The following is a 12,134-nucleotide window of genomic DNA, read 5'->3' as shown; positions in this document are numbered from 1 at the left end:
TATTTTCCAGCCAAGCAGGCCGTAGCAGATATGAAGACAGCTCATTTTTACAGTCGGATGCAGGTGGAGATGAGATCAGCCACAAAGAAACACGCTCAGATGGACGCTTGTGTGCTTTTGTACAGACTTGAGAGGAAAACATAATCGAGCCGTTCTACATATGACAGCTACATGCAATATTTGATTAGTAGATGTGACCCAGTTTGATGTGCGTTCGCTGTGGTGCAGAAGGAAGTGATGCGAGACATTAACCTCGAGAGAACGTGCAATTCTGCACTGTCACATCACACTAAGGCTGGTAAGCTCTTATTGCATGTTTGAGGCGTCATTTGCAAGCTTTGGTTTAAAGTTGTGTGTGTGTGTGAAAAATGCCCAGTCCCAAAATGCTTGATTGTATGTCCTATAAATGTATCTGAGAGGAATTCTGAATTGCATCTGGTGTTGTGTGTGATCCATTTCTGTTTGTGACTTGAGAGTTACTATGTAAATGCACTTGAGAGGTGTTTTCATTTGTGTGGGGGTCTCCTGTGTGCTGTGAGTGTGTGTGTGTGTGTGAGTATGAAGGCTTATCAGCTCACAGCAGCTTTCTGTCAGGGCTTCTTGGCCACGCGGCTATCAGAAAAAACACAGCAGTCACCACAGGAAACTCACCAGTGTCTTTTCCTTTAGTCTGTTGTCATCGTGAGGGATTGTTCTGAACCACTTTGACATTCACTCTGTAAGTGTTCACCTCATTAGCATGCATTTCATTTGTTTAATGTCACAGTACTGTCAAAACTTCCAGGTCAGGTAAGGATTCCTTTTTACTGCTCTTTTTATAGAGTTGTATGTCTGTGTTTTTGTTCTGAAGCTGCTTTTTGGGCATCACCCTCAAAACCAAATGGACTGTTCTGGTGGGAAAGATATTGAAGCAAACCCAACAGGTAGTGAGAAGATGGAACTTCCTGTCCTGACTCAACCTGGCCTCGGAGTGACCACCACAACAGTGACCACTATCACTCAAACAGGAGGAGACTGGAGCACTGGACTGTTGGACGTGTGCGGTGACACCAGCACGTGTAAGAGAGATTGATAATGCCATTATGAGTTAATGCTTTCAGAAACAAAATTGCAAATACAACATTTAAACTCACTTTTCAAGACATGAAGTCACATTTGTGAGATATAAAGCAACCTTTAGAGGTTTAGAATTGGGAGAGATAAAAGGTTACGGTTGTGAGAACCAGGGACTTTGCGAGATATAAAACTAAAGCTGAAAAGTCGCAACTGCGCAGCATATTCTACTGGCAAAATATGAAGTTGCATTGTTTCCAATTACAAGAATCAGTCAGGCTCAAATAAACCAGTATGATTGAAAGTTAAAAAGTCGCAACTGCAAGACTTAAACTTTGCAAAGACTTAAAAGTTGCATTGTGACATATGAAGCAACATTGTTAGATATAAGGTAAAAATTGGAATTGTACAATTATGAAAAACAGCCACATTGCAAGATATAAAACTAAAACTAAAAAGTCACAACTGCACAACAATTTCAGTTGGCAATATATGAAGTCGCATTGTGACATTTTGAAGTCAGAATTGGGAGAAATAAGTTTGCAATTACAAGAATCACAGTCACAATTAAGAAAACCAGTCAGATTGAAAGTTAAGATGTCGCAACTGCAAGACTTGAACTCATTTAGCAGGACTCAAAGTTGCATTGTAACATTGTTAGATAATATACAATAATGAAAAACAGCCACATTGCTAAATATAAAGCAACATTGTCAGTCGCAGCTGTAAGACTTGAAGGGACAGATTTACTAAACAGGCAAAGTAGCATAAGAGCGCAATTTCATAAAAGCAGTGATGGGAGGGAAAATTCTGTGATTTACCGACAATATGCACAGATCATAATGACCAGCGCAGTCTACCAAGAGTAGCACAAATTACTGCCTGCTTTAAGACATGCTTCTTTTGGCTGTTTGGAGACCTAAGGTCGCAATCGTGAGAAGCAGTCATATTGTGAGATATGAAGTCACAGCTATGAGCAACCGAGCATCAACTGACTTAAAAGTCTTAAACTCACTTTGCAAGATAAGAAGTCAGATTTTTAGATTCAAAGTCTAAATTGGGGGAGATAGAAGTTCTCTATTGCGAGAAACAAAGGCACGGTTGAAAGATATAAAGTTGCAATTCAAAAAAACCAAGTTAACTTTGCAGGGCATGGAATCTTACGATGAAGTAACATTGTTAGATATAAGGCCAAAATTGGAAGAGATTTAGGTTTGCAATTATGAAAAACAGTCACACTAGGAAATATGAAGTTGCATTCATGTTTTTATTTTATTTAGGCAAAAAAAAAAATAACAAAAATAATTAAACTGGCCTGAAGCTCCAGTGGTACATAATTTGGTCTAATATGTTTATAGCCTCAGAAAATCTAATGCAGCAGCTTATTCATTGTAAGTCTGTCCATGAATCCTCTCTATACCAGTAATATAGATTGACCTTTATTGACAAATTGCACACAGAATTCCATAACTATATATCTTTATCTTTTGGCTCCAAGACGAGGGCCCTTGCAATCACATTTTGGTCTTGTTTAAAAATATAGAAAACAAATTCCCATTATAAAACCCATTACGCTCACACTTTAGTTTGGGGCTGGATTATTACTATATATATATATATTTTTTTTTATTTTTATTTTTTTTATTTGCTGCTTATAAATAGTAAGGTAGTTGTTAAGTTTTGGTATGAGTTAGGATTAATGCATCCAGAATAAGGGTTACTCTTATTATTTCATTAGATTTCTTGATTACATTGTTAATTATAAAATATTTCCTTAAATACTTTGCTTATGTATCAAATTACTGTAGTTTGTCACAGTTAACCATGACTAGAATTGTCCAGCAGATACAGAGTATCCTGCTTCCTCAAATAAAATACTTTACAAATCACATTCATTACTTAACCACATAAATTATGTACAAATCATTTTCTTTTTTAATTACAGCTGTACAGTGGCTTGGAACTCCACCATGTATTACTTTTCATTATAAGCATAGAGTAATTACGGTTGTTTTCCTGATCCAGTGATTGGGTACCGTTTCACAGTCATTAAAAGTTAATGACATTCCTTAATAATTATAAATTGTTAATGATTTTCCATTAATTGAAAGTAAACACGGGCATTAAACAAAAATCAGCTTTTTGCAATGACATTGATTTATCTTTCAAAGTCATATTTATCAGAATTATTTTTTTTATTTTATTTTTTTGTAGTCAATATGAGCAGTGTTAAACTAATTGCAGATTCTTCTGCGCAGGTCTGATGGGTGCGTTTGTGCCGTGCTGCTTGGACCTGAGTCTGGCTCATCAGTATGGGGAGTGCATGTGTCTGCCTCTGCTGCCTGGCTCCACGTTCGCCATGAGGGTGGGCATCCGAGAGCGCTTCAAAATCAGGGTAAGTTTTCAGCAGTAATTGGGGGAGTGGGGTTTAGTGCTGGATATTTGCAAGTGTCTTTTTTGCAATATTCAGTTAAGTCTAAAATGTTGCAGAAAAAAAGTGCTAGTTTACTATTACCATAATTAGCAGGATTCTGTTTAGTGTGCACTTCTAGTGTTTTTAAAGCAAAGTGCAGACTAATGTATGCACTCCAATGCACACTGATGTATGTAACAAATCTTATGCCAGAAAGTCAGTCATGCATGTCCTCATTTGTCATCATTTTACTTTTATTATAATTAATATGCCGTGCATGGAGTTTTTAATTTATATATTTATATAAATGCTTTATGCATATAAGAAAAGGCCAAATTTGGCTTTGTCCCTACACATTCTGTTCAACTTTATTTAATGACATTTCTTCCCATTTAAAAATGTTTATATATTTAATTTAATAATTAATACAGTGTATAAAATAATATAATAGTGATACTTCATATCCTTTGTAAGGAATCAGCTCAAAAGGGGAAATATGAATAATCAATCATAACTAGTTTAACTTGTTTGTAGACATTGACCCGGATTGTGACAACATGTTCGATGTGCATTCAGTGTAATTTTAATATCATTGATTTGCTATTATATTTTCTGTTAAGATTTTTTATTTTTATGAGAAATGTTTCCTTGGCTACTGGCTGAAATTTTATTTTTCTTTCTTTTTTTTTTTGTTAAAATGTTTTGATTAAAGTAACATTTGTTTGTTTGTTTATTTAAAAGTTTTAGTTAATATTAACGCTGTGTGGTATCAAGTAGCAATATTTAATAGTTCAGATGAATATAAATTTTCGCATTTTTGGACTGACCTTCAACCTTGTAACATACACACACACACACACACACACACATTAATGTAGTGCTAGCAGTAACATTTTCAAATTAATTAAATTAAAAAAAAAAAAAAACATTAAAGTAAAACAACATAGAATGAGCATTAGCATAAATGGCAAAATTTTCTAGAAATGTGCCAGCTATACCAATGCTATCTTACGACCAATCAATCCGTGTTTTACAAGGTGGCTTATTCGTACGAATTTGTACAGCCTCACTCGTACGATTTTATACGATTTGTCTAAACCCCAGTGACGGTTAGGTTTAGGTGTAGGTCATTTGTACAAATTCATACGAATTGTGCAACTCGTAAAATACGAACGATTTGGAAAGAATCGTATGAATTTGTACGAGTGTGGTCATACGAATTCATACGAATAAGCCACCTCGTAAAATATGTACGAATTGCCGTGAGATCGGGTTGCCTATACTCAATCTATGATGGATGTTCATGCCAAAAAATTCACCGTAATACGAGATACCAACGACTCAAGTCAGATATTCCTGTAGCCTCCAGTTTCCGCTGAACAGTGGGTTATGGTGACCTGAAAAAGTAGTGTTTTACAATATTGCCTTAAGGTGTAGAGATTTATCTTGTCATAAGCTTCTCGTGCTAAGAAGTAGAACACATCCGGTTTTGACAGTTAGATGAAGATTCCTTAAATTAAATTCCGTAACTAGATTCCTTGACTTGGGCGGGGGTGTTAAATCAATATAAGGGAAACATATCCTTGCTTAGAAATCTACAAACTCTGGCTATATTACATTAAGAATACATTAGAGCGTCCTGTGTGTGTCTCTAGGGCAGTGTGTGTGAGGACTGGACTACGGTGTATTGCTGCTACCCTCTGGCCCTCTGTCAGATGATCAGAGAGATGAAGAAGAGGCTGAAGACACAGACCTACACCGTCTCTACCGCACTGGAGAGCTCCTGAGACACTGTGTGTGTGTGTATGTGTGTGTGCACAGCTCAGATTTCTTCCCATCCATGTTTTTTGGTGATTCTAAAAGACCGAAGGGCCGTCTCAGCTGTCAGGATGTTTATTACGCGGGGTCCTGAACTTCACGCAGGGTTAGACATATCAGTAACTCTCTGCTTGAAGATTGATGCCGCTGACATTTCAGACTGACGGAGAGATGGAGTGACAGATGGGTGGAGAGACGGATGAGTGGAGAAGAGGTTTCTGATGGCTTCTGGGACTGTGTATGCTTTGATTTCAGATTGCTCTCTCACGGTACATATACATAAGGTTTCGCTACATGAATTCAACACAATCATTTTTAATTGTGTTTCAAAGTCGGTCCAAAACTGATGTGACTTCTCATCATCTCTCATTTTATCTAAAATAAAGTGTGTTATAAGAATAATGAATACTTTATTTGCAATGCAATACAATTGATCTACCTGGGATAAACGATAAAGAAATTATGCATGCTGCCGTTAAATGTGACATTTTAGAATTATATTAAAGATTGGGATTTGTATTTATGGTTTCATTTATTATATAATATATAATTTATGCATAATGTAAGTTAAGAACATTATCAATATTAACATTATTAATATACAACAAAGAAAAAAAAGCAGTTAGTTGTTTTCTAAAATGTTTATACTTGTAAATGTAAAAACTAGGCAGTTTTTTTTGTCACAAATCCCCCCTTTTTTAAAAAGTGTTGCCTTACACTTTCTCTTTTTCTATGTAGTGCAGATTGGGGCTAGTTTTAACAAGGGCAATATTTCAGAAACTCTCTATCTGTCCACACAGATCTACACTGTTTCTTTACCATTCTATCCCTCACAACCAAGACTCAAGGCATGTGTCTACTTGAAGACATATTCGCTGCAGTAAAAAATAAAATGTAAAGAAGTCTATCAACCTCCCCTATAAATAATTTGGTTTTCAAGGATTGTATGTCATCTAAAAGTGCTGGATTCTCTCTGTTCTCTTGGTCCTGAAAGTGTGTATGTGTGCATTTCTGTAGAGGGCACTGTTGTCACACACACGGTCCTCAGTGAAGTAAAGTGAGAGTGTGTGTCCGTGTGTAAGACGACAGGTGTATGGTTGCCGTCAAGGGTTTTCTGTGAGGCCCCTGAGGGACATGAGGCCACCGGAGCCTTAAGCACAGCAGATACAAAACCAGGAAAGTGAAAAATGAGGACAGGAGCAACTCTGAGGAAGGAGCAGGGTTTTTTTTTTTTTTTTATCATTGAGATCCTAGAAGTGGCTTTTTAGAGTTTTTATCATGTTTTCTTTCTCTAGAATGCTTCAAGCTCACATCTGATCATGAAATATTTTTTTTCATTAAATTAAAGAGATGTTTATTTCAAGTCATGAAATAATTAATTAAAAATATTACTATTATTTTTTTCTTATTTATGGAACTGGGTTAAAGAATTGTCTTTCTTTCTTTCTTTTTTTTTAATGGAATTGATACATATGAGTTGAATACACACTCTTTATGATAACCCATGTTTTTTTTTGTTTTTTTTTTTAATTCAAAATCACTGATATGTTTTCTGGTGGCATCAAGTCATAAATCAGTCATAATGAAAAAATGCCTAGTTAAAAGTATGAGATTCTTGAGGGGAAAAAAATTGTTTGGAATAATCTTGTATTGTTGTAAATATTAGTATAACAATATACATTAAACAAAAGTGCACTAATTATTCAAGTTTGAAAAAAACGTTTGTCCATTAAATGTTATATCTTTATCTCTTTTTTTTTTTTTTTTGGTATGACTAGGCAAGTTGCTCTAATATAATATATGGTTTGAATCAACAAAAACATTATTTTTAGTAATTAATCATAAAAAAATACTTCATATTTTGTTGTAATACTCAAATGGGTGATTAAATTCAAACTTCTCGAGTATGAAAGCCATAAAATCCACATCAAGTCAACATTAATACAAAGACAACATCAAAAGAACTTTGCAGATTATTTATTTTCTTTACTGTAGACACTCATTTGATAAATAATGAATTATGAGTATAGCATCAATTACATACCTAAAATCTTCCTTTGAAATATAAAAATGGCAGACATGCTCATTTTATTCTGATGAAAATCTATGAGCATCTGTGGCACTTTATGGAGCATGTTCCCCAGAGAGATGTTGTGTTGTGATGTCTCTCAGTGTTTATGTGTGTGTATCTCCTTAGCAGCCACGTGTCCCGTGGTAACAGCCCCATCCACAGCAACAGCTTGGGCACCTGGGGCAGAAACCATCCCATCCATGCAGCTGATGGACGGCCAGATAGATGTCGGAGTGCTTGACGCTTGGATCTGTATAGTTGGATCTGTATCTGTATGGATCTCTATGTTCAGCATATATATGTAGTGTCACTGCATAAGGAGATGTTCAGTCATCAGTCAATTAGTTGCTAATTAATAGTTATTAAGGTAGTTGGTAAATTAGGTTAGGGTAGGATGAAATCTAAAATATAGTCATGCAGAATAAGGCATTAATAAGTTCTAATAAACAACCAATATCCTAGTAATATTCATGTTAGTTATTAGTGAGAATTGGTTCTTAAAATACAGTTACTGTGAACTACCTAATACATTATGACTAATTATTTTCTGACAGTAAACTTGCTCAGAAGCCCACCTAGTACAGCACTGAGCATATAGATCCTGTAAATCAAACAGCAAGCTAAAATGATGTGATTGCTGTAGCTAATCTGCTTTTTATCACATGTTTGCTTTTGTTAACTCTATCGGTAAGTATTAGGGTTGGGTTTAGAGTAGGTGGTATGTTATTTTTAAATGCAATACAGCATTAACATTTTAATGTCCAGACAACAAGGAACATAAAATGTTTCCAAATTGTTTTGGAAAACTAATCATATTTTTAGCACACTGGACATTTCACTTTGAAATTTGATGCAATATCATTGAAGTGAAGTTGTGGTTGAACTATAACGGTTTGTCCAACCAATGGAAAATTAGTGAAATAAAGTCATTATTAAAATAGTTCCAAAACAACTTTGGACCCCGTTAACTTCCATTGTAAAGACAAATAAAATCTTCCACAGAATAAAATAAAATAATGTTGCTTTGCTTTGATATTACAATGTAAATGTTAATTTGTTTAGAGCTCTAAAACAAACCAGTTAGGCACTTGTGTTCAGTCAAGGTCATCAGTGATAAGGATGTTGTCTCTGTGAGCTGTCTCTTCACTGCTCATCTTGATAAGGAACGATTTCTGATAAAACCCAGTGAAGCTGCAGTGGAAGCGTCTCATATCTTAAACACTGCACGATATTGACTGTTTGTTTTCTTTTTTTTATGCCTGATAATTTTAACTAGATCAGCTCCAGTAGTCTAGGAAAATGATTCCAAATGCAGCTGATGTACTTGTGAGGTGAGTTATGGGTATTATTTCTCTGCATCACAGTGCCCTGGTGACCTTCCTTTGGACGCTATGCATCAAGCTCACTGAAAATAGAGCGCTGAAAGAAAAACCCCCGGTGGTTAGTGACGGAACAAGACAAACAATGATAGCATATAATAGATCATGAGGAAACACACACACACACACACAAATGGGGAAACAGGAGACAGCTAATATTTTTCAGCCACTTAACAAGGAGTCTGGGTTCAGCACTTTAATGTGCTCAGTACAATACATAAAGTGTTTACACTGAACAGTGAAAATAATCTAAATATTCTGTGACTTGTTTATGTAGCTTTATTAATTAATTATGCAGTATGTAGGATATACTGTATACTAAGCATGGTACACACATTGTCTGTATGCACAGAGTAACCAGGTAATATACAATTTTTTTTTAATATGCAGTACACACACACAAACACACATATAAACTACAATAATATGTGTAGATCCTATCCTACCCTGAGCTGTGACATTAATATAAGTCCTAAAATAGCTACAGTAATATGATGAAATACTTGAAATTTTTATGTTGCTTGCAAAAACTTATATTTACTCTGCCAAAAGAGTAAAATGACTTTTGTGTTTTTTGTAGTTATATGGCATCCTCCAGCAGGGAAACAAAAAATAAAAATAAAAAAGCACGCTTACTAGCTAGACCTGTGATTTGAACACATTTAGATGTCAAGTGCTGTCAATAATGACTAAGTAAATTTCATTCATTGAGTTAATTCATTAATGTAAGGAAGAACAGATAATGCCTTTAATTTTCCTAAACATCAGACGAACACATAGTAACGTGAGAAAACTTTTCCTGCTGTGTGTAGCACCTACTGCTCTGCATTTTAGTCTGATCTTAAAAGTTTGTACGACACATTTTAGCATATATCTTTTTTTTTTTGTTGTAAATATCACAATATGATTCAGGCTATAAGAAGAGACACTTAGTGAAGGATCGATTCTAAAGGCACAGCTACAAAATAAATAAAAAAGACATGAAAATGGTCATGAAAAACTGATATGAGCCCTTTAAAAAACAGTATATGTCAGTGTTATTTAAGGGTTCACACAATATTGAAGAGGTGAGCTTATCATCTCATCCAGCTTAAGGACTGGCTGACTAGAGGAATCTCTTTACAGGTCGGTGGTCCTTTTGAAGCTCTCCTCTCCTGTCAAAGCAATACTTGCTTTGAAGTTTCCTCAATGTGACATCAACCCAGTATCTCAATTCTTGCACCATGGGTGATCCAGTGGATATTTCAGCGGATATCAGTTGATGCTCTGTACGGTATGCTCCAAACATCAAGGTGGAACATCCCTCTGAAGTGAAATGGGGACTTTTAGGATTTTTCAAGTCCTTATAGAAAGAGGTGGAAGTTAACTCTAAAGGTCAAGGAACATTCATATCACCCTGGTAGGTTTCCAATGCTCGAGTTACTTTCCCTGGAAATGACTTCTAATATGCTACGATAAGCACAGCCTATTAAATCCCATGGCCACAGCACATAATACGCATTAAAAAGAGAGACAGTAATGAAACCCAGTGTGAAATTATTAACTCTCTCCTGGAAGTAGCTCTCTGAAATGCACACAACACTTGTCTGAGCCTCGTAAAAAAAAAAAAAAAAAACGTGCATGTCAAAAAGGTTGCAAGGCATAACTCTGAAAAGCACACTGGACTAAAAATAGGGCAATGCTTTAGGGGTGCATACGAGAGAAATGAAAATATTTTACAGATGACATGCGAGTCGGGGTACAATAAAAGGTCCTGAGACATGAGCTAGTGGCCGTCTATCAGCTCTCCAGCACTGATGTGAAAACAGAAATGGGTTAGCAAAGAAGACCGACAGAGAGAGAACGTGATAAAACTGACAGTGAAGTGAATTAAAAGGAGTGTGGTTGGAATAATAAAGTGCAAAAAAGAAAACACCATTCAACAAGAAATGGAGAAACATGGTGTGTATAAGAACCTCTAGTGGGAGAAAGAGTAGGGCTGAGATAAAACTCAATGAGCTCCCCTATCATGCACACAAATCCAGGTACTGGTAATGACCCTGGATCACTACACAGTGAGACAGTAATTTTGGGCGACATGACTACAACGTTGACATACAATAGTGTAGAACATGATTGCTGGGATAAATATACCTAGATTTTTTATATTATTGTTTATGCTCTTTAAACACATTGTTCTTTTACATATGCTTACATGACATTTCAGGTGAAGTGGATGTGGATGATCCTGCATTGAGCAGATTTTTGTTATGTGATTGTTATTGAACAATTGCTGGAATACCAACAGTGGATCTCACTAAATGTTATCGACTTTGTCAAGGCCTTTCACCAAGAAACACTATGGAAGATAGACCTGGCTTACGGAATTCCACCTCCATTTGTTGACATCTTTTGCAACCTTGACCAAAGCTCTGGCTGCTGTGTCACCGATGTTATCCCTCTTCATCATCAAATTCATTGCCCGTCACTCCATTGACCACCTACACATCGGCAACCTTGCACAGTTGACAACCTCTTCCTTGTTATCATTGTTCTCGGCCCGACCCAAACTGCCCTACGAGGTCTGACTATGGCCCTAGAAAATAAAGAGGCCAGCACTGGACTCTGAATTAGTGAACAAAATACCAAAGTCATTTACATCAGTTACGTAAACTCAAGAGTACTGATTACAACTGATGGAAAACAAGTGGAGGAAGTTGCAAACTTCACTTGTTTGGGCAGTGTTAACTCCCTCATCTGTTGCATCGACAAGGCATCTGTTGTGTTCCAACGACTTTGTCCAATCTGGAACTCGCCCTCAGTTTCTCTGCAGCTTAAACTGCCACTCCTGGCCACAATTGTTGTGCTGACGGCGACCTCTGCATGCAAGTACTGGAAGATGACAGAAACCATTACTTGAAAATTTGACATTCTCTACCTCTGATGATTGCAACAAGTCCTGGAGATCACTTATTGGATGATGTTATGAACATGGAAGCATACCGATGCACCTACACATACCATCTCCGCGACCATCGCTGAACGCTAATTTAGTTTGCTGGTCACATCTTACGCCTTCCTAACCATTGGAAACTCATGATGGCAATATACTGGCAGCCTGTTAATTAAGTATATAATTAATTATACATTTTAACTAGATGTGTTCGCTACCTGTCTAGCTATAAGTTAAGGGTTGTTGAGGTTAAAAGTCAAGAGAGATTAAGAGTTAAGAGTCCTTAAGCAATAGAAACAACAATGCCTGTATCAGTCAACTCTACTAAATATGGCCATACTACTAGAGAAATGCATGAGGGAGTCAATCAGATCACTAATTGCCATATATCAGACACTATTTGCTGATTAAAGTAAGGAATTCTCATGAGAAACTGTTCACTTATGTAATCGCCTGACTAAGCTCATA

At 36.2% G+C, this 12,134-nt stretch overlaps 1 protein-coding gene across 4 annotated transcripts; it reads left to right on the top strand.

Annotated features, from left to right (window-relative positions):
• The first annotated feature begins 39 nt into the window (after window positions 1-39).
• Window positions 40-5,803, top strand: LOC127985449 (PLAC8-like protein 1). Of its 4 annotated transcripts, none has more exons than XM_052587453.1 (5): window positions 40-298; window positions 670-718; window positions 851-1,058; window positions 3,312-3,448; window positions 5,122-5,803. In XM_052587453.1, the coding sequence occupies exons 3-5, from the start codon at window positions 881-883 to the stop codon at window positions 5,251-5,253; spliced, it is 447 nt and encodes a 148-aa protein (XP_052443413.1). In that variant the 5' UTR covers window positions 40-298; window positions 670-718; window positions 851-880; the 3' UTR covers window positions 5,254-5,803. The 4 variants fall into 4 exon arrangements, with proteins under 4 accessions (XP_052443413.1, XP_052443414.1, XP_052443412.1 ...); XM_052587452.1 differs by having other exon boundaries at window positions 41-298; window positions 595-718; XM_052587454.1 differs by lacking the exon at window positions 670-718.
• The last annotated feature ends 6,331 nt before the right edge of the window (window positions 5,804-12,134 follow it).

Source organism: Carassius gibelio, chromosome B21 (assembly GCF_023724105.1).
Source record: "Carassius gibelio isolate Cgi1373 ecotype wild population from Czech Republic chromosome B21, carGib1.2-hapl.c, whole genome shotgun sequence".
Lineage (NCBI taxonomy): Eukaryota > Metazoa > Chordata > Actinopteri > Cypriniformes > Cyprinidae > Carassius > Carassius gibelio.
This window is presented reverse-complemented; position numbering and strand designations above follow the sequence as displayed.

What these genes read in the sequence shown, in the direction of transcription:
- LOC127985449 (XM_052587454.1), top strand. Translation starts at nt 881, where the DNA reads ATGGACTGTTCTGGTGGGAAAGATATTGAAGCAAACCCAACAGGTAGT. An exon ending in GTGCGGTGACACCAGCACGT is followed by an intron (nt 1,059 to 3,311) that starts GTAAGAGAGATT and finishes TCTTCTGCGCAG; the next exon opens with GTCTGATGGGTGCGTTTGTG. An exon ending in GAGAGCGCTTCAAAATCAGG is followed by an intron (nt 3,449 to 5,121) that starts GTAAGTTTTCAG and finishes GTGTGTCTCTAG; the next exon opens with GGCAGTGTGTGTGAGGACTG.